Source organism: Fukomys damarensis, unplaced genomic scaffold, assembly GCF_012274545.1.
Source record: "Fukomys damarensis isolate Sample0158 unplaced genomic scaffold, DMR_v1.0_HiC HiC_scaffold_37, whole genome shotgun sequence".
Taxonomy (NCBI): Eukaryota; Metazoa; Chordata; class Mammalia; order Rodentia; family Bathyergidae; genus Fukomys; species Fukomys damarensis.
In genome coordinates this window covers 21,711,739-21,735,501 of record NW_022900949.1, presented here as the reverse complement: position 1 = coordinate 21,735,501, position 23,763 = coordinate 21,711,739, and the positions used below count along the sequence as shown (strand labels likewise).

General features: G+C 33.4%; 1 protein-coding gene across 1 annotated transcript in view; it reads right to left on the bottom strand.

The window, feature by feature from the left end:
- Positions 1-23,763, bottom strand: part of Dnajc1 (DnaJ heat shock protein family (Hsp40) member C1) — a gene marked incomplete at its 3' end in the record, with an annotated part of 219,070 nt that overhangs the window by 95,241 nt on the left and 100,066 nt on the right. The window contains exons 3-7 of the mRNA XM_033759662.1: positions 12,828-12,929; positions 12,278-12,324; positions 5,511-5,676; positions 4,561-4,658; positions 3,538-3,631 (exon numbers count right to left, since the gene is read on the bottom strand). Coding sequence (XP_033615553.1) covers positions 3,538-3,631; positions 4,561-4,658; positions 5,511-5,676; positions 12,278-12,324; positions 12,828-12,929 — 507 coding nt within the window. The remainder of the gene's footprint in view (positions 1-3,537; positions 3,632-4,560; positions 4,659-5,510; positions 5,677-12,277; positions 12,325-12,827; positions 12,930-23,763) is intronic.

Genomic DNA, 23,763 nt, shown 5'->3' with positions numbered 1-23,763 from the left:
CCTTTGCTATATTATAAATTAACTTTATCCTGCATAAACATTCTTTATAGACCACTCACTCACATCAGCTTTATCTGTTAGAAGATTAAGTCCTAAATGGTTAAACTCAGAATCTGGAGACCTAGAATACAGAAATAAATGACAGCATATCCTCTTTAAAACAATGTCTTTTCTAGCCTTAGCACAGTCAGAATGCATAGGAAGTACTGTATCTATGAAATTATCTTGGTATATGACCTACTACACAAAGTGGAACACTTACTGGTAAGGGCATGTCATTCATCCTTTAAGACTCCATTCAAGTGGCTCCTCTTTTTAGTTTTCCTTGGGTGTGCTAAATGGAGTCAACATTACTTCTTTGAACCTCTGCAGAAGTGATTGTTTATACTACACATGTGACTCTATGTACCATATTGTATCACGGATGAAAGATTTTTTTAACATGGAACCAGAAGAAGCTTTATATATCAAATATTTATATAACTGCTCTCATTTATGATTTTTTTTGGCAGAGGAATATAGAAAGAATTTAGGTAAACTAAGCAGACAATAAGGAGTTTTCTTTGGGATCGTCAATGTTACATAATACAAGAGAACTTGAGACCATAAGCTGGGTTGAAACTTACTTTCCCCAAACCTACTGGATAACCTTGCTTGTATTTGAAGTTCAGTAAAGAAATATGTATGCAGAGAATGGATGGGGAAGACAGAAGTTGGGGGTGTTGTGATGACAAGATTAGGCAACAGATTCTGCCCATGTGAAGTCCACCTGCTGTAAGACATTAAAACTTTTACTTTTATGTACTTGCACAGGGTATCTGAAGTTCAGTTTTAGGTAAGTGTTCCTGAAATGCAAGAAATACTCATATCAGAAGTAAAGCTGTCTGCACTGGTAACTGTTTAGTTACTATGTGTTTATAAAAGCTGGCTGTATTAGTTTTTAAGCCTGTGGGTGATCCAATTAAATATTACACAAAGTAATAAAATATTAGTAGGAAAAAGAGTTGTTCCTATGAAAATCAAGCTTAATGCTTTGGAAAACTCAATATAAATGTTGCCAAAAATGCTGCTCACAAATGTGAAAGACTAAGGGAAAAATCATAAAACTGTATTACACAATTATATTGCTTCACCAGAGATTGGTCTGCCTCTTTAAAGAAAGACTGGAAATCTATCTTTAAAGAAACCAAAACTATAGGTATAGTAGTTTATGAAAGAAAGAAGAACTCTAATGAATACACTCCTATTTAATAATACAATAGCTTCATATTACAAGAGTGGTGAATACATATAAAGTCTGTTTAAAAAGTTTAAGGCTCTATGTATCATTTTTTACACTGAGGTCTCTTCTATAGGGCCCAAACTACTGTTATCAATTACCAATCCAGTTTGCTTCAGATTAAAAGGTCTAAGTATCTTATTTAAGAAGATCTCATAGAAATATCACACAAACACATAAAATTTACATTATATGATTTTATGGATAATCTAATGTGAAAGCCAAAGATGGGAAAAAAAGGCAAAGAAAAATCTAAACAGCAACTGTTCAGTATTTTGCTGTTTTTCATAAGCTATGTTTATCAATCTAAAATACTTCCATTATTACAAGCTATACTAGAAAGCTACTATATATTACATTATTTTGTTAGTCACCACCAGAAAAACTAATCTTATGCCTCCAAAGCAGAATTAAAATAACAAATGTGTTTAAGAAAAAGGACCCATCATTTTTTTGTTCTTAAAATTCATTTATCAGGAAGAAATAATTACAACCAAATTTGAAAATTAGGTTTGGGGCCGGGGATTTAGCTCAGCGGTTCGGTGGCCTGCCTTGCAAGCGCAAAGACCCGAGTTCAATCCCTGGTACCAAAAAAAAAAAAAAAAAAAAAAATTAGGTTTATAAGGTCTTGAAAGACTAATGCCTAAGTATATAAAAGTTAAAAGGCAACAGGTATCAGAAGGTAAGTAAAAAAACTTTAAGTCAAATTGATCAAATGTTTAAATAAGAGTTTCTGAAGAGACTGTAAAATGCTTCTAAATTTTCTTATTTTTGTATATTTTCTAAAAACCTATGGTGAGGCAAAATAGTCACTTAATCTTTTAGGTTTCGTTACCACAGGCAGATAGAAATATGTTAAGTTTACCGCATAAACTTTATTTCAAATTACTTAGATTAAAATTACAAATAAGTATTTAAGATTGACATTTTGTGTCGTATTCTAATTACACTGTCTCATGATTATATTTTTAAATTCATCTGTTCTCTCATTTGCCTATTGCACAGATCTAGCACTGGTAAAAAATAGACTTTAAAAAACTGAAAATCTGTCCTAAAAATATTTCTGTCGCATTTTCTTATAAACATAGTATGATAAATATACTTTCCCTTTCTCTTATTGTTTCACTGATATAGTGCATAAGAATTTGGGATTTTTCTCAAATAAATATCATGTTAACTTAAAAACAAGTTTCTAAATTACTAAATTGCTTCAATTTTTCTTTATTAACTATAAAAAAACCTAAGATTCTGAAGAAATAACTATTCATATGAAATATCTTGATGGAAGAACTGTTAAATAATTTCTTAAAGACTAGACAGAAGCATGCTAGTAATTTTTATTTCTTTTTTCCTTCAAATATATTATTCACATTATGAGAAGAAAAAGAAAATAGGATGCAGAAGTTGGGGTCATAAGCTCCCATAAATGGCTGGAAAAACAGCTCTGACACATGAATATAAAGTGGGCAGGACTGGTTCTTGGCTTATTAGCACTTAATTTGTGAAATAAAACATTTCTCCTTCAGAATTACGATCTCAAAGAACTTCAAAATCTGTAAAGCAAAAAGCATATTTATTTTCAAATATTATGTTTATATGTTGGGAATTTTCTAACTAGATAAATGATTAAATTAGCAAAGCACTAATTTAGTAAAATTTGCTGGGTATGCTGAGCATAAAAGAACGGGAAGTTGCCATATAAATATATGTGCCCACATTTTATTGCTTGATCAAGACTAACTTGAAACAGAAACTCTGATTACTAGTGGAAGACAAAATGTCTTCATTCCTCTTAAAGTTGCAGATAAAATGAAAGCACTATATTCTTTTGTGTAATTATATAGAAGCTCCAGTAAAAGCTGTTTTTCTTTTTAACATTATGTACTTAAATACTATTAAAACAATATGTGATAAGCTACTTGAATCTGGTTCCTTTTTACTGGTTATGCCTTTAAAGACAATAGCAAATGAAACTTTTACTGCTTTTATGTCTGTCCTAAAGATAGTATTTTTTTTCCCCAGTGTCTTGGAATTCTAAGCTATTCTATAGCAAAATAAGATAAATACAGGAATAGGTATGTAAGTAATCTTAGAATCTAAATGAAGTTTAACTTATAAACGTACTTGATTTCAATTCAATCAACATTATGAAGAATACAATGGGCATCGGCATTCAGAAAGCAGACATGGGCATAAATTATTTCATGAATAATTCACAATGAAAGCATCTAACATTATATGCAAGAAGTACATTTTACCTGGAGTAGATGAGGCAATGCTTTTAATGTAAGGCAAAACCAAATTCCCAGCTTGCATGGAAGCAAATCATGCCACTGTGGTTTTATCGGCAATCTAAAAACATAGGGAAACCCAAACAACAAATCAGCAAAATATTCTAAGAAAGTTGGGAAGCAAAAACATTTTTTTAAAGTTCATGAATTCTTTTTTGAGTACCTAGTTCACCAATAATACAAAATACTCAATGAAATACTTATGACAGCTATCACAATCCAACTTATTTTATCATGAAATATAACAGTTACAACAAATACAATATATACTGCAAGTGACAATACAGGCTAGAATTTTTGGGAAGGAGGCTCCTAGTCAAGTTACAAAAATGAAGATGCAAAATGCCTCTTTCTAAGCCGGGCTTTTCATCGCTTCTACAAAATGAATTCTTAACCTTATGATTACTTCAGCTGCTAAAGACTAACCATCATCAGAGTGTTCCCAAGTGCTGACAACCAGATATGAAGACTGTAGCATAAACAAACCAATACATAAAAATCAATGTCATTTGCAGTTCACTGAAGCATTACTCACTGATGTCATCAGAATAGAAGTCAGGCAGAATAGTCTCTGGTCCTACATTGATCTGGTTCATGCCCTGCTGTGTGAACTATTTAAACCCTTTATTTCTTTCTATGAATCAATAGAAGAAATGGTGATATCTTTTTAAGTGTTCTGCATATTACTGCCTCTCTACATATTGCCGCTCCTGAGCTGAGAGATTCTTCTAATAATACTTTTTTTCTAAAGTTCAGTACAAAACCTCAAACTACAAGAAATCAAAAATTTATATCATTTAAATATATGTATAAATGTTTTACAAGGACAGAAAAATTCTAGGAATTTTACTTAAGATTGGATTTATCTTATAAACTATGGTAAAATAGTCTTTATATACTCTAGAAGTAATGAGAGCACATCTGAAATGGATATATACATAAAGATATTTTAAAAGCTTCAAATCATAAAATATTTTCATTTACCCCCACCTTTCATTTTTTTCTGAAGCGCCAAGTTTTGATACCTCCACACTCTTGCCTCCTGTCCTTTTTTTCTTTTCTCTCTTTTTTCTACTAAGCAGTTCATCCTTAATGTGGAAAGAATTATGGTTACAGGTTATCATTAAACATGTGCTCTTCAAATGTTATCAAGACTCTTCTGTGAAGGGTAAACACTTTAGAGGAACATTTATGCAAATGTATGTAGGGTCCAACATGATTAAGTAAAATCATCAATCTTTCACAATAACTGTTGCCATGGTATCCAAGCCTTAAACACACATGAAGTTCAGTGCTGTCAGTCATGTGCATCTCCATAGCAATCAAAGTTTTCTAAGCAGAGAAAGCATTCAACTTACTTTTTCTCATTCATGCAACTTTAATAATGTCACTTCAAAAGGAGTAAGTAAACAGATGCTAATTCATGAACACCGATAAATGTTTATCTTTAGTATACAAATAAAACTCCATACCAGAAAACTATATAGCAGCATATTAGATCAAGAAAAATATAATTTTTTAATGAACTGTTCTCTTGAAGTATAAAATATATCATTTCAAATCTGAACTAAAATGTTTTAAAAGCAAATACTCATTATATGAGGGTCAGTGACATAAAATTTCTAGAATGAGTCTTACATTAAATAATAATTATATTTAGAAAGTGATAATAAAGTATGGTTCTACTTTCTAATTTCCAGCTAAATAGTTGTACTTTCACAAAGTTTTATAACAAAATCTAATGCCATATTTTAAAAAGGTTATTTTCTTATTTGTTTTTTTTTTGAGTTAGAGATAAATCAAACACAACTGAATATAAAAAACTATTAGAATGAAGAGTATATGCAGAAATATAGAAATTTCATCACTTGAGAAATAAATGTCTTAAATTCCATACAAAATGAAGGAGGCTGATCAGGAGATTTATTGTCAATACTCACCAACTGTTTTTCCAGGTAGATTGACCACACCACAGCATAATGTCCCACTGTGAGAATAATGAACAAGAGTAATGCCAGCTCAGCATTGCTCATTTTTCTCACCCGCCTGTAGTAGAACACAGGCTGTCGCCAATCTGGAAGTCCATTGATCAGAATATCGTCATACCTATAGTAGCAAATACAACAATTTTTCATGGGGAGTTTAAAATAAAAAGCAAAAACAAAATAAATTTTACTAATACCTAAATTTTCAAAGAAGAAAGAGGAAATGATTTCTCCCAAAGGATAACATTTACACAGATTACCAGCACTGCACAGTATAGTAAATTCAAGCACTCACATAGCTCAGCTGCTGACCACCTTGGATTGGAGAAGGTGCATAGTGACGGTAAACATGGTGGATCCCAGATCTCCTGTGTTATAGCACCTCAAGGTGTGCCCCTGCCATACCTTACCCTGAAGACCCCACCTATGACCTACCTGTCTACTACTCTGCAGGGAAACTCCACTATGGAGTTAGAAACAAAAGGAAGGACCTTAACAAGAGAAAAAAATCAAGATCAGAGCTATTTGATACCATGAACCACACATTAGCTGAATCAAATTCAGGATTCAAATTTTAGTCAGTGCTTTTATTTCTACTCTCATAGTGGTTCAAGGTTGAAATACTTATATACATTATTTTTTCAAAGCTTTTTAATGAACTAAAAGCCTTTTAATTTTTGTATTGCTCACGTTCCTTTAGAATAAAAAATTCAAAACTAAAAAGGGATGAGGAAACGTCTAATGTTTATGCCAGATTTCTCAATAGCATTATTTCTAAATATTTAAGTAGTAATTTCCTCATTTTTGTCTTTTACTGGAAGGGAAAAACATTGATAAATAAAAGATTTAACTGTAAAGTATTTTAATCGTTTTTCTTGGTATCATCAAGCTAGGAAACACTTTAAAATAAAATTTCACCTGAATTTAAATGTACCTGTCAGTTGAGGGAAATATTTTTAAGGTTGAAAATAAGGAGCAACATTTATGATTGTTAAACTCAAAATGGTCACACACACTCTATGTTCAACACACACACAACCTGTTAATCTTAATTGAACACAACTCATTAAATATTCTAATCACACTATTTCTAGAATTAAATCTTCACTGAAAGGCCTAATTTGGTGCAACACATTGACCAAAATATTTTAATTAAAAATATTCTGAGTTAGTTGCAGGCTTAATTACAGGAATAGAAATAGGGCCTATATTGTCAGGCAGGTCAGTAGAACTCAGTAGTAGGTTTTTCTCAAGTAAATTGACCGATCTAGGAATAATAGCGCAGCTGCTAAACTGCCAGTCTTGACATGTAAATCAATTTAAATGCAACAACTGCAGTAGCTACTTTGATAGTTATTAAATTGATACCTTGGAGATATGCTAAAAAAAAAAAACTGAGGATTTATTACAGGCAACTTCTTTTTTCAGTACAAAAACACTGGTTATTAATGCAAAATATATTTTATTAGCAAATTTTAAAATGACTTTTAAATTAACTTAGGTTATTAATAACACTATTAGATCAGAATAACCAAAGCAAAAGACATTAAATAGTACTAAACTCTTAAAAGGCAAACTGTATGTGAGTCTACAAATTAAAATATGCCTATATAGCAACAACCATACTGTTACTTGAAGCTAAATAGTCTCAACATGTATAGCAATTCTTGAATAGTGACCTCAAGATATCATGCTATGACTTCATTATCATTTCTATCCTCAAAAACCTCTATTTCAATATACCTTTTAAAAACTAGCTATTATAAATTAGACATAGGTAAGTAAAAAGTTTTCAATTACTATAACATAAGATCACAATATTTGAATGAAATCCAATGACTGTTAAGTCTCAAATTTATTCTAAATCTTTATCTTATTTCAGATTTGTTGAGGGAAAAAGGATGAATAAAAAAAATCACTATTTTCAGCAAGTCTTTCTCATGATGCAACTTCATGTAAAAAGTATTGTTATTAATTTTTAAAACCTCAAAAAGTGAAGACAACTGCCATATAATATTACTAAGTATTAAATTTGTTCTGGATCTAAATGTATCAGAAGAAAGCACAGTAGAACTTAGTTAAGACTCTCTTATCAAATATTTTATCACCATCATTGCTGAAAATGCTAAATATCTGCAAATAGCTACTATTTTTCTACCTCATGTATAAACTGTATTTAGTGCACAATCATTCAAGACTGCAAAGCCTCATGCACTGCACACATTAAACACAACCAGATATTTACTAGGCTATGTCTGCCACTCTGAACAACAGTGCCCCAGAATTAAGCTTAGAATCAATGCTCTATTGATTTTACTATCAATGAACATTATAGCTCACATGACTAGCCATTTTAAGGGAAGATAGCATCTATTATTATAGTTCACTTTTCAGAATATATGCTGTTAAAAGATAAATCACTGCTTCCCTGATGAAACACCAAAAAAGACAAATACATTTCTTAAAATACATAGACACTAATTTCCTAAGTTATTTAAGGAAAAACATTGTGCTGACAACACAAGATTTAAAACATCACTTTATTATATTTTGTTAATATTTAAGCACATAACACTATCAAAATGCTGTGTAACTGAGATTGATAAATGTGATTGACCACAAAATATATAACTATATTCTTAACTAACTATGCATTAAACTGTTTTTAATGATGTGCTAAATCCAGATCAAGAATATATGAATGTATTAATGTGTTATAAGATACTTATAAGTAAATCTCTATGATGAAAATTTCACCAATGAAACAAATCCTCTGCAAACATAATGATTTTTTTTTTAGAAATTAAAATATTAACTGATCAATTGCACACATCTAACATATGGTCTAATTTATGTTTATTTCATTTGATTTTCTTAAGATGTACACAATAAACATAAAACAATGGTTGTGTAATTATTAATGAGTTCCTATTGGAATCTGCAGTTCATCAAACATATGTGGCCTAATATAAATACTGGAAAAAGTGAACTTTAAAAATTCTGAATTACCAGCATAACCATTTATATAAATTTAAAATGTTAGCATAATTTAAAATATAAAATAGCAATGAAATACATAAAATATAAATTTGTGTATTGTGAAATAAATAATTCTACCACTTGCCTAAATTATGAATTTTCTATCATACAAAGCTTCTCAAATGACAACACAAAATGCAGTTAGATGGCATTCCAAACCTTCCAGTAAAAATCACTTGTACAAAGATCTTAAACAGGAAACAAGACTAAATCAATTGATCTCACATTTCTTTAAAATATACATATATGTAAAAAACTGGGACATAGCACTTCATATACCATATATAATAGATGTCTCATATCTCCAAATTAGGGAAGATGAAGAGGCAAGATTTCCTATTCTTACTTTAATGTTTATTATGATTTGGACAATTTGCAATCATATTACAATAACTTGGTAATGGATTTATAAGTTTTTGGCAAATCAAGGCTGATAAAATACTTTCAGCTATATTTATAAATACAACACTTTAGTAAACTAAAAAAATACAAGTTTACAAATATAGTAACACGTACAACAAAACACAAAAAAATCAGATTAGCAAAAGAATACTGGTCAAAATTTATCACAGATTTTAAGCAAAAGTAAATGGTTGATATTATGAAAGCACAATCCAGTATAAATATGTAATGACTGGTACTCAGGACTTTTAAAGTCAGGGCATTTGTACCAAAATTTATGTTGGAACATGTTTTCTTTTATTTGTTTTGTGAGACAGGGTATCACTGCATAGTTCAGACTGGCCTTAAACTCACGGCGATTCTCCTTCCTCAGTCTCCCTAGTGCTGGGATTACAGGAATGCTGTTGGAGCATATTTGGACCACTGTTCTGTTAACTAAGCAAGCTAGCTGAGGAGTTTAGCAAAGACTGCTAGGCTAGGTTTTCTTATACTAAGCAGGAAAACCTGTTAGTTCAAGCTATAATCAGTGTCTCTGGTGGAAGGGGAAGGGCGGTGTTAAAAGTTTATTCACAGCTGCACTCCTTGGAATCTACCTAAGAGAAATAAAAACACATGTTCACACAAAGACATATGTACATGTTTATAGCAGCACTGCTCATCATCACCAGAAAGTATAAGCAACCCGCTGCTCCATCTATCCGTGAATAAACAAGTGGTAGAGCCACAAAATGGAATGCTATTTAGCAATAAAAAAGAATGGACCACTGCAATAGGCTACAGTATGAATGAACCTGAAAAACAATATGAAAACCACACACCGCATAATTCTATTTATATAAAATGTGCAGAAAAGACAAATTTATAGGTGCATAAAGTAGATAAGTGCCTAGGGCAAGGATCAGAGAAGGGATTTCCTACAAATGGCCTTGAGGGAATTTTTTGAATTGATGGAAATGTTCAAAAGACTGGATTGTGGTGATGCTTTGCATAACTCTGTATATTTACTAAAAATCACTGAATTGTACACTTAATAGTTTACTTATATGGTATGCCATTTACATCTGAATAAGGCTGTTACAAAAGAAAATAAAACATTTTCTGAAAGAAAAGTTATGAAGAAAAAAGAAAAGAACCAAAAGGTTATCCAGTTTGTTAATTTTATGTATTGCTATTCTCTTTTCTAACAAAATGAGAGCAATGTATCTGATTTCAGTGAATGAATAACTATACGTAAGGGAAATAAATACAAAACATGTCTATGCCAATTTTCCAAAGTGCAAATTCCTGGAAGGTTACACTTGTAAAAGCACTTATTCAATGAATACTTATGACAAATACTTATGATACAATACCAAAAAGCATTTTTAATAAACATACAGGATGACATTCTTTTAGAAGATAAAGCAGACTGTGCTTCTTAAAAGGAATTAGGGATCCTAGGTAACTGTCTGCAGAGATGCCTTTCTCCAATAGATTTAAATACACACTCACAGGTCACCTGGCCTCAGGCACAGCTTTGGAGGAGTGATTCTCAGCTTGATTAGTTAAGACTTTTGCCTCAAGGAAAACCAGTTACCAAAGAGTTACTTGTGCCTCAAGGGGTATAAATACTACAGCTGTTTGGGTAACTGTCAGATCCATTTTTTCTACCAACATGCTAAGATAAATGCAGAGGAACTAATCATACAGAGACAGTATTAGATGAGTCTGTTAATTAAAAAATAATTTATACATAGGAAGTGATTTGCTTTAAAAAGATCAAAATAATTCAGTAAGTGAAACAAATCATGACAAAGTTTACTGACTTCTAAGATATCAATTAATAAAAAGACAATCTGATGGCAAAGATGTTGGAAGACTAAATAAGGCTATCTTTACAGACACATTCTTGTGTGAAACAAAACTAGGGGTTCACTGAAAGAAAGCAACCAGAAAATATGTACAGAATGACCAAAACTTCTTTCAACACATTTCGAGGACTCTCTCAATATTATAGATTAGCTCAAACCAGAGGAATGTCTGCTATGATACCTGGACCAATGCCAGCCCTTGTTATAAAGCAAAAATACTTCAAGAAAATATCTTGAACCCTTGCTTTACAATTTGACAAACTGGGGTATTCAAATTAAACAGATGAGAATCAAGAGTTGTAGCTAACATTTTAAGATACAGAATAGTTCCAGACAATACAGTTGAAGAAAGATTCAGAATGCCATACATAACATTCTGTCTCTAAGATGCATTTGCCCCATAGACAAACACAGACTGATTTAGGCTTAAATCTCAAATACAAGGTTTTTTGTTTGTTTGTTTTATGTGTTTTTTTACTGTACATCAACAGTTTCAAAATTAAGATTGTGGCCACTGGTTTCTTGGGGACCACAACCCACACTGTTAAGGGAGGAAAAAAAAAATAACTAGATAGAATCCAGACTAGAACAAGCAGTCTGTTTCACGTGCAATACGCATTTTGTGAAACTTTCCCAGTTTGAGTAAAAATGTATTTCTTCTTACTGTGGGTCTGACTTAAAGAACTCTGAAGCCCCTATAACTGTATCTGTATTCCACACATTCTGCTGGAGTTAGGGCCTCTCCACAATCTTCTCTTCAGCCACTGGCTCTGTGAACTACTCACAAACGGACACGACCATCCTTCTGAAAGGCACACGGAGTATGGAAGTGGGGGCTGCCTCCACCCTGAGCGTGAACCCTAAATACAGAATCACTGTAGCAGAGTGAAGGAGGGGAAGGAGGCCAAAGAAATCAGGAAGAGGTGACTATTTCCCTTCCTCTCTTCTACAGGTTTAGCTGTTTTCTCACAAATTGGGTTATTTTGAGAATGAGGAAATAATAAGAAAGTATACTAACTTGCCCATCGCTAACATGCTAATTTTAAGAAACGGGGGCGGGGAGGCCACCAGGCCCACATAGGAGCTGTTACTGACATAGTGAAAAGAATGGACATTTGTTTGAAGTCAAGTGGTATTTGTATTTCCCAGGGCATAAATAGCCATGGTAAAAATTTTATCTAATGGAGCAGAACTTACTAACGTTATGACTCATGATCCTAAAGTCTGTAAGTTCTGAATCAACCTGTGAATATTTTCAATAGAAATTAATGCTGCTGTAAACATATATTTGTAAAACATTACATTTCTTGGCAGGAACAAAAATACTAACTTATAAGGAATAAAGTGTTTAATGAGACTTAATTTTTTTCTTTTGAAAGCTGTGGCACGAAACTATAACACTGGAATTCAAAAGTACAAATGAACACTCACCTCTGCCTTCGTTCATCATCCTTTAAAACTTCATATATGGCCACCAACTAAAACAGAAGCATTACTTTAAAATAAACATACTCTCAACTGTAAGAAATCACGCAGGAGGGTGAAAGCTCTATAATACACATGCAGAAAACTCTATGTGCCTATAAATGTAATAAACCGAGAAAAATCTTAGCTATAAGTAATATTTTATGTTTTTGGTAGCATGGGAAGAGGTTTAAAAAAGCTTGATACCAAAACAAGACTTTGTGAAAGATGTAAAAGTAATAATTTATCTTAAAATATGCTTTTTAAAAGCAAAAGCTATAATTTAGATAAGAAAATTATGACAATCATGCCCCTCCAAGAATTTCAAGGTTCTAATAATATAAAATGCTGGTAAAAATTTATTGCATTTTAAAAAATTGAATAAAACTATGTATATTTGTAGACCATATTTTCATTTTCAAATGGAACTGTTCCACATGTAAGTTAATATTTCTGCCATAAACATTTTATTAATATAATCGTCACAAAAATATATATAATAGCACACTTCACTTACTTGTCTAAACTGAGTTTCTGCATTTTCATCTTTATTCTTGTCTGGATGTAAAGTTAGTGAAAGCTTACGATATGCTTTTCTGATGTCTGCAGATGAAGCATCCTGGAGGTGGGAGGGGGAGGGGGAAAAATACAAAGCAAACTTTGTCAGAAAAAGAAATTCCCAGAACCTTGTTAAGATCTGAGAAGACAGCCAACCAAGTGCAGGACCCCAGGCAATGTAATTTGAGCAATCCATCTAACAACCAGGCTATGCAGCTAGCTTGACCCACATGACTGAACAATTATTCAATCTAATTTGGCTCTCCTCAACTTTTCATTACCATACAGTCATTTAAAGAGGACAGTATTTGGCAAAACTTTTCAAACACTTGCCTTCCTAAAATTAACCAATAAATCTTTTTCAGTAACTAAGAGATCAAAAAGAAACAAATTAAAAATTAATACATCTGTGTGCCTTCAAAGAAGGTCTTTATTTATTTGAGAATCTTAAAGCCAATTTCTGAATCCCAGGCTTACCATATGTAGTTTCTTCACTGTTATTTATATTGAATTTACCATCCGGCAACAGCCTACAGAATCTCAGTTTCATATGTGAAAAAAGTATGCCTATTTGAAGGCAATTACATTTCCATTTACCCAAAAATAATTATAATTAGAAAATAGTGATATACTGTACTTAGGGTTTTTTTTTTTCCCTGCTTTACAGGGTGTTTGTAATGTTTTTCCAGTCTGGTTTACAGGCTAAATTTTGCCCTTTTTCATGTATTATTAATACACATAGTTTAAATATACAGTATTTAAGAAGTCATTGAGGTTCAGTATTTCAGACTAAAAATCATATTTTATGGTTTTAAACCATGTGCACAGGTAATATCAAAGAGCTCCACTCTACACATAAAAAAGCACAACAATAGGAAGGAATATGCTGTCAAATAGAGATTTAATATTTTTATCCCCACTAAGTTTAAAAAATATTCCAGTAACATATTCAAGGCAAAATAATAGCAAAACTGCTGATTAAATTCTGTCCCTTGTTTGATAGCTGTCTGATTAATTTCTAAAACTACTTACTAAAAATGACTAAATACCAAACCAACACAAAATTCTACACAGGGCTAAACAGTTACTAAATAAATAGGAGTTACACAAAGATAAAATGAGACTATAACTAGTCTGTCAAACTTTCCTTGGTAAGCCATAATTTGCCTTACCAGTTTCTAGGGCTTGTTGCTTCAGGCTAGTATGCTACCCTAGGTGTGGATATTTTTGTGACTTATGTGGGGCTGAGGAGCTATAAAATTAGCAGAGTACATTTGGCAGGGTAATACAGTTGTGTTTATTTCACTCTAATTTGCTTAATAAAACTGATGTGTCTTCTATATTAGACCGTAGGTAACATGCAGTAGAAAGGGATGATTACTTACTGGAAAAGTGTGATGTACCTTTTTGTTGAGCAAAGAGGTCATGTGTCAAATGAAGAACCATTCTCTAATTGGGGTCTTAATTTTAGATTTCATTAAAATTGGGACTATATCATAGAGAAAAATTATTCCAAAAGTAGATTTCTTACAAAATATTTTTATATACCTTTTTTTTTTTAATACAAGTTAATACATGTCATTATCCAACATCTATGACCTAAGAAAGAAAATGGCTAATAGTCATCAAGGCACTTCTTTGCCTCCAGTCTTGCCAGGCTAACCAAAATAATTTTTTTTTTTGCCATGGTTTGTAGCCCAAACATAAATGGACAAATGGCTCTCCTGTTGCAAACCCCTGAGTAGCTTCCTTTTTTTTTTAATACAAGTTAATACATGTCATTATCCAACATCTATGACCTAAGAAAGAAAATGGCTAATAGTCATCAAGGCACTTCTTTGCCTCCAGTCTTGCCAGGCTAACCAAAATAATTTTTTTTTTTGCCATGGTTTGTAGCCCAAACATAAATGGACAAATGGCTCTCCTGTTGCAAACCCCTGAGTAGCTTCCATGTGCCTCCATCAGCGATTTTCCCATCTTTTCTCCTTATCTCCTACTACATTTGCCCATTATTACTTTTCAGAATGCAGTTCACATACACATAGCCACCCTGTCCCCAACTTGGGCTGCCACGAACACTGCCTATTTTCCTCTTGAGAATCTACTCTGCTAAGTTATTTCACCAACAGATACTATCCTCAGTAGATATATCTGAAAAGCTTGTAGATTTTTTTTTCTATCTAAAAAGACATGCTCTAGACAAGCTGTATCTTAAACATACACATTTACTTAATTTTAGGTACTTAGTGAAAATCTTAACTGATTTTATCCAAATAACAAACCTATGACATAAGTACAATTAGACCCATTTTACTGATTAGGTAAGTGAAGCAGAGAAAGGTAATTTGTTCAAATTCATACTGCTTTGCACATAGGTAAAACAGAATTTAAATAAAAATTGTTGCTTCAGGAACAGATCCTGGCTATTTAGCTTCATAGTTCAACCGAGTAACTTGACAAATGGGAATGGAGTGAGAGTAACTATTATATTCTTATTGATCTGATCAACTACAGGGAAATAGTCATATAACTACAATGCAAATACACCCAACTAAACTTATGTTTCTTTCTTTTGGTTTTTGTGCATTTTAGTTATCGAGTTGTCCTAAAAATCCTGGGCTCAAGCAATTGTCCTGCTTCAGCTGCCTGGGTAGCTGGGTTTACACGTACATGATCCTTGCACCTTGCTCCTAACTTAAGTTGTAAAACTTCTCTAATACCTTTTATATTACATTTTTAGTATAGATTTGAATTCTAGGCTATTCATCTCCCATATTCAGCAGAATATACCTTTCATCTCTTTGGCTTGCAAAAGAGTGTTTTGATAGAGCTGTGGGTGAGCTGGCCCTCTAACACTGTTGGTATCGGGAGAGCTACTGGATTAATTTGCCAGGATTCTTTTCCTTCTAAAGTGATACAGTTCTTTGGCAAGCTAAATATGAATTACCTTAACACTTGAATAACCTCTGTAAAAAAAAAGACATATTGTCACTCTTTAAAAAAGTGAAAGTAATATATGCTAGTCAAGATTCTACAATGTGATGAAAGAGAGAAGAAAATGGCAGGATAGAAAACTCTAAGGACCCGACCCTACACAGAAATAGTGAATAACCTAGCAAAAACTGCCACAATCAACTTTTACCTGAACTCTGAACATCAAAGTTTACAGTAATCAGGGAAGCATTTTATAATCACCACTGAGATGATTCTCAGTAGGGTCTTGAAGTCTACAACCTAAGTTTTCGGTGTGGCTTTCTGGTGCCAGAGCGGGCAGGACTCTGTCCTCAACTGTAGCTGTTTGTTTTGATTTGTTGGCAAACTGATAAGATTACATAAAAGCCTTGCCTTCGTTCTGCCAAACTCAGAGCTGGGATAGAGTGCATTTGTTAAAAACGTTTCCAGGCATATTTATTAAATGGTGCTAAACTGGGCAAGGGATAATTGTTGGGGCAAAGAATGGATAAATCATAAAGCTTGGGAAGAAGGACTGGGGAGTAAGATACTTTGGGAAATAAGGGCATTGAAAGGCTCCCTTGTATTTCTGAAGCCAGAAGATCATGTGTGTGCCCAGAGAGACTGGAGAATATGCTCAGAAAGCCCTAAGTTTCCAACACTGGTTGATCGTCAAGCTTTGCTCAAGCAGGAAATGAAGGCCACGAAAGAACTGTAAACTATCCAGGAGAATACTGAAGGAAGGCTTCAACATCCATGCAGAGCCCACTGGTGAAGACTGGAAAGATGTATGTTTATACTGAGATAGATCCCCAGACACATAACCCTGGTTCCTGACCACCAAACTAAGCAAACATATTCCAGTGGCCACACACAGCAAAGATTAGATACTTATAAAATTAGTTCAGAAAGGTCATTAGATAAACAGCATGAACCACAACAAGCAGTAAAAAAAAAAACCCAAAACAAAAAAACAAAAACTCTGAGGGGATAGGAGAATCTAAGTGCCACATTATATACTTAAAATGTCTAGAACCCCATCCCCCAGGCATAATGAGGCAGGCAAAGAAACCAGAAAGTTTAGTCCAAACAGAAAAAAATGAAAATTAATAGTAATCATCTGTGACAAAGTCCAGATATTAGAACTACTAGACAAAGACTTTATTTTAAATATGCTAAAAGAGCACATGCAAAAAACTAAAGTATAAGAATGATGGTTCATCAAATTGAGATTATCAACAAAAAAGACAAAATTGGAAAAGGAAGCGTACAGAATGGTTGCACTTGAAAAGTATAATAACTTAAATCAAAATTTCAGTATGTGAGGCCCAATTGCAGATTTGAACAGCCAGAAGAATGAATCTATGGACATAAAGATATGCCAGTTGAGATCACTTGTTGTGGGGACTAGAAAGAAGAATGAAGAAAAAACACAGCGCCAAGAGACAGGGTGTACTATCAAGAACACCAACAAACACATAGGCAAAAAAAATATTTGAAGAAAAGCGGCTAAAAAGTTCAAAATATTTTGAAAGACATGAATCTACACAGCTAAGAATCTCAATAAACTCTAAAGTAAAACCAGAGACCCTCCTAGAAAAATTATCATCAAACTGTAGAAAGTCTTTTTTTTTAAATTCATTAAGTTTATTGCAATGCAATGACATTCATCATTGGGAATTTGTACTTTACATGATATATCTTGATTCTTATTTTTTCCCCATTCCCCTGCCCTCCCTTCAACCCCTCCATCCCTCCCTATTTATAAAGACTTTGTTTCCATGTTTTCCTTTTCTCATATTTTTTCATTTCCATTCTTTCCTTTCCCCAACCCCTCCCATTTCCCCTTTGGACCTTTTTTCCCCCTATTTCACATTATCTATTATATATTTTGATCCTTATTTACACTTTGTTTCTCACTCAAAAAATTATTTGATATTTACAGACGTATCCTATTTATATCACTTAAGAGTATGTCCTCAATATACACCCATTTAGCTATAAATGACTCTAGTTTCTCATTCTTTATAGCTGAGTAGTACTCCACTTTATATTTAAAAAAACCACCACATCTTCTTTATCCGGTCTTCAGGTGATGGGCAATTGGGCTGTTTCCATGTTTTAGCTATTACAAACTGTGCCACTATAAATATGGGTGAGCATATATTGCCGTGGTATGATTTTTAAAGTTTATTTGGGAAGATACCCAGCAGAGGAATAGCTCGGTCAAATGGGACCTCTAATCCTGTTTTTTGAGGTATCTCCACACTGATTTCCACAGTGGTTGCAAGAGAATCCTGAAAGTAGTAAGAAAAAATTTATTTTATTCCAGGGATCTTTGATCAGAATAGCAGAGTTCTCATTAAAAAGTTTGGAGGTAGAGTGACATATACCAAGTGCTAAGAAAAAAGAACCTGTCAACCAAGAATTTTGTATTCAAGAAAACTATCTACTCTATGTTCAACAAAACTATCCTTCAAAATGAAAGAAAAATTCAGATATCCCAGTTAAACAAAAAATGTGAACATTCATATGCAGTACCAGAAATGCTACAAGGAGTCATTTGGGCTGGGAGAAAAAAAATACTAGACAGTTAATCAAATCAGCACAAAGAAATGTTTGTGTCCCTGCAAAATTCATGTGATGAAATTCAATCCCAATGTGATGGTGCTAAGAGGTATGGCACTGGGAGGTTAATAGGTCATAAGGGCTCCACCCTTATGAATGGTATTATGTCCTTATAAAAAGGCCCTAGGGAGCTGCCCCTTTCGCCCCTTTACCACAGGAGGACACAAAGAGTGCACCATCATAAGGAACAGCCTCTCACCAGATATTGAAACTATGGTGTCTAGTCTTGGACAGCCCTGTCTCTAGAACTATGGGAAGTAAGTTCGTTGTTTCTAAAGTATCCATTTGTAGGTATTTTATTATAGTATCCAAACAGACTAAGACAGACAAGTATGTAAATATAAACGTCAATACTAATGTATCTTGGTTAGTAACTCCATTTTTTTCTACATGATTTAAAAGATTACTACATAAAGCAATAATTCTAAGTCTTAAATAAAAGAATAATATAAATCTGACTATGGCACACATGCATAAAGATGTATTCTTTGACAGTAACAATATAAGGAGGAACAGTGCTCTTGCTATAGAAAAAAAAGTGTTTTACATGATTGAAAGTAAACTGGTATTAATCCAAATTAGACTGCCATAAATTAAGATGTTAATCACAGTCCCCAGGGAAAGCACTAATAAAATAAAGATCTACATACAGTAGAAGAAATAACGGGGAAATCAAATGGTCATTTAGGAAAAAAATTAACATGAAAGAAGGCAGTATTAGAGGAATTGAGAAATAAGATACAAAACATACAAAGCAAAGAGCAAAATAGCAAGAGTAAGTCTCTTATCAGTAATTCTTTTAAAAGTAAATAAATTAAACTCCAACTAAGAGATTGGCAGAGTGGATTAAAAATATTCAATTACAGTATATAGTATCAACAACAGACTCTTCAGAACTAAACACACAAATACAAAGTTGAAAGTAAATGGATGTGAAAAGACAGTCCATACAAACAGCAATCAAGAGTCAGAATGGCTATCCTCATATTAGACAAAATGGACTTTAATACAAGAGACAAAGATTTATTTAGTGATAAAGGTCAATCCACCAAGAATATATAACAATTATAAACATATAAACAAGTACAGACACATGCATTTAACAGAATCCTAAAATATATAAAGCAAAGTTTTAAAAGAATTGAAAGGGAAAATAGACAAGTCCAACAGTAATAATTGGAAACTTCTACTCTCACTTTTTTTTTTTTTTTCCAGGACAGGGTCTCACTATGTAGTTCAGACTGACCTGGAACTCACTATGTAGCCCAGGCTGGTCTCGAACTCTCAAAGATCCTCCTGCCTCAGCCTCCTGAGTACTGGGATTACAGGTGTGCACCAACATGCCTGGCTACTCTCACTTTTAATAACAACTGAAACAATCAGAAAGATTAGCAAGGAAATAGAAGACTTGAAGACAGTATACCAATTAGAAATATCTAACAGATATCTATAAAACTTTTCACCCAATAGCAGAATACACATTTTTTTCAAGTGCACATGCAACATTCTTCAGGATAGATCATATTGTTACAAAGTAAGTGTCAACATATTTTAAAAGACTGAAATTACAGTAAGTATATTCTGACCACAATGGGGTGAATTTAGAAATCAATGACAGAAGTTGAAAAACTCACCATTAGAAACTTAAACATACCCTTAAACAAGTCAAATAAAAATAATAAAGAAAATTTTAAAAAATACAGTGATGTGAAAAGTGCCATTGAGCTGACTCCTTATGGTTATGTATTTGTTAGAAGATTTTACTCAGTAACAGGCCAGAATGTTGTATTGTCGGAGGATAAAACTGACAGAGGAAAGGTGACAAAACATCAAGATTTTATCATCTATTTGACATTCCTTTTGGACTGAGGCTGTCTGGAAGATTCATTAATGTAAGTAATTAGAAGTATTTTTCTAACTTAGAATGATTGTGGATTAAATAAGAATGAAACAAATTATTTTATTTTAAAAGTTTAACTAGAAAAAGAGAAAAGAGTTTGATATGAATGAAAATAATATCCCAAAACTTAGGATGCAGCAAAAGCAGTGCTCAGAAAATTTACAGCTATAAACATATTGTCCAATGAAAAACTTAACTTTCTGCTTTTTGGAATTGGAGAAACAGTAAACTAAAACCAAAGCATTTAGGAGAAAGAAAATCATAAAGATCAGAAGTGATAAATTAAAGAACAGAGTTAACAGAATCAACAAACCAAATGTGGGTTCTCTGACAAATATCAACAAAATTGATATTCCTCTAGCTAGAGAAAGAGTGGAATGGGAATGAACGGCTGAAATTACAGTCGAATGACAGGGATATGACACTAGAAATACATCACTAGGAGATACTCCTGTGTGAATGCCATAAAGTACACTTTAACATAAACCAAGATGGTACAGTGTGCGTGTGCGTGTGTGTGTGTGTGTGTGTGTGTGTATGTACAGATCTATGGCCTATTGCTCCTAGGACCATGATGAACAAAATAACATGAGATTAAATCAAGGACAAGAGAAAATGACGCAATCAAGAGATACTGAAAGGGTAAGGATGTGGCCCAATAGATGAGCACTTGCCTAGCATGTGTGAGGCCCTAGTTTTGATTCCCAGCACTGGAAAAAAAAAGGAGGGATGGGGAGATGGGGTAAATACAAGAAATATGAGACTACTGGCCATTTAATACAGCATGGTCTTTTATAGTAAACTTAAAAAAAATAAGAGTACATTCTAAAATAATAAAAGTTTAGTAAATAAATCAGCATCACAGTAATTTGTTATAGAGCAAGTAAAGAGAAGTTGTTGCTATTCTTATTGTTACTGTATATATCCCAGTAGTTCTTCGGTTTGCGAACTTAAATTGTTCTCTGGTTTTGGAAAAGATGACCGGCCATGTTTGTGTTTGTACAGGAAAGATGGCCACGATTATGTCTGTCACCTAATACAGAATTTGCAAACAAAAACAAAATTCTGCCAAATACTTTTGTTTGGGAACTAAATTGTTTGCAAACCACAGGGTTCGTGAAAGGAGGCACACTATAATTGTATGTTCTATATTTTCATACAGCTGGTGGTATAATAGGTTTGTTTACAGGAGTAGTATGTCATACTGATAGTAAGATAGCTATGATGTCACTGCACTCTAGAAATTGTTCAGCTCAGTCACAACTGTGTGGGTCTATGCCATATATATGGTGCAGTTCATGAAAGACTCACTTTCGTTCAAATGTGCTAAATCAGAAATTAAAGTGGGGACACATTAGTACCAACCTTACAGAAACACAAAATAATTATGAAAATACTACGAACAGAATCCGAGAAGGCTGTTAGATGTAGGACTTATTTCAAAGAAACTTTACCCATATTGTAGGTTTTATTAGGAGAAGCCTCTTTTACTACACTGCTTTTTAATGCAGGTGGGTTTAAACATAACTACCACATATGGCGACGTGATTTTGGGCAATTCTAAGTCTCACTGATTATCTGTGAAATAGACTATAATGCTATATCAGAAAGACTGCTGTGGTGTGAACATGAGAGAAAAACACAATGTGCTTATTATAATGCTGGTATATACTTACTGTAAGTAAGTACAAGCTGTTGCTATTGCTACTATTATGTATAGGTTAGAAAGTCACCATTTCTCCTACATTTTAACATCTGTCAAATCTAATTTGCACTTTATTTGGCTTATGCTTTAGACCATGGGAGCTGCAAAACTTGGACTTTAATTTCTTTAATTGATTTGGCAATATTTACTGAATACTTACTATATGCAAAGATATAATAGTAAAGATGATAAACACAGTCCCTGCCAGGTGTGGTGGCACATGCCTATAATCCCAGGACTTGGGGGGCTGAGGCAGAAGGATCACTGTGAGTTCGAGACCAGCCTGGGCTACAAAGTGAGTTCCAGGTCAGTCTCTACATAGTGAAACCCTGTCTCAAAAAACAAAAGAAAACAAAAAAATAAAACCGACCCCCCCGCAAAAAAAACCCCCACAGTCCCTGTCCTCATAAAGTTTTGCTATCCAAGTGCACTGAAAAGTCTGCCTTTGGTGACTCAGGAAGATTTCTTATTTTACTTTATATTAGGTACTGGCAAACTTTCCATAGTGGACTAGATAGTAAGTATTTTAGGATTTCTGGGCCAGATAGTCTTGACTGTAAATTATTATGGTTCAGATCTAGAATATTCCCTAAAAGCCTCTTGTGTTGAGATGGGCTTTCAGTGGTTGACTGGATCATGGGGATGTGAGTACAGTGGTTCATCCACTGAGGAATCCAAATCTGAATGTGTTGTTAGGAGCTGGGTCTGGTCAAAAGAGGAGGCCTGTAGGACTGTGACCTGGAAGTGTGTACTGTACTATTGCTCCTTCCTAGGTTCCTCCCCTCCTCCCTTTCCTGGCCACCATGACACAAGCAGCTTTTCATCTACCAGGCCCCTCTGCCACATCATTTCTGCCTTAGAGCCAGCTCATGACTGTGAGCGAACCTCTCTTCCTTTAAGTTGAGGATGTTGGGAATTTTGTCCCAATGGGAAAGTGACTAAAACACAAGTATTAAATTTTGCTATCACGGTGAAAAAGCAGCTAGGGAAAAAAACAAACAATAAAATATTTACAAAACCAATTCATGGTTGGTTATAGTCTATGGATTATAGTTTACTGACCCCTGATTTATATCAACAGATTGCCGATATTCTAAAACTCATTTTACTTATACAGTGTACCCACAAAGGTGACATCCCCTTTTAGGTCTGACCAATGAAAGAAAAATATGTGACTATTTAATCAAAACAAAAATTATAAGACGCTCCTTATCTAGGATGGACCAAAGTAAATTCCTTGTAATAAAACTCCCCATTGCCTTACAAAAAAACTCAGTAATATTAAATACAAAAGAACATCATCTGTTTGGTTATGACATTTCATAAGGAAAGAAGACTATGGTCCTTCAAACCATATATTTTGGCTCAAAATTGAGAACTTATTGTCATTGAGAATTTGATAAACTGTTATTAACCAAGATCAACTCCCTCAAACTTAGTAATTCCACATAACCTTTTTTATGAGATCTTTGAGTTATTTTCATATCTGCTATTACAGATTAAAAGCTCAATGTAAAATTGTCCCCCTTTTTTTCAGTGCTGGGTATTGAATTCAGGACTTCATGCATGCAGGTAAGCACTCTACTAACAAGTTATATTTTCAGCCCTAAACTCTTACTGAAGATGCCCTCTTGGGGCTGGGGATTTAGCTCAGTGGTTCCACTGCTGTCTTGTAAGCTCAAGGACCAGAGCTTGAACCCTGGTACCAAA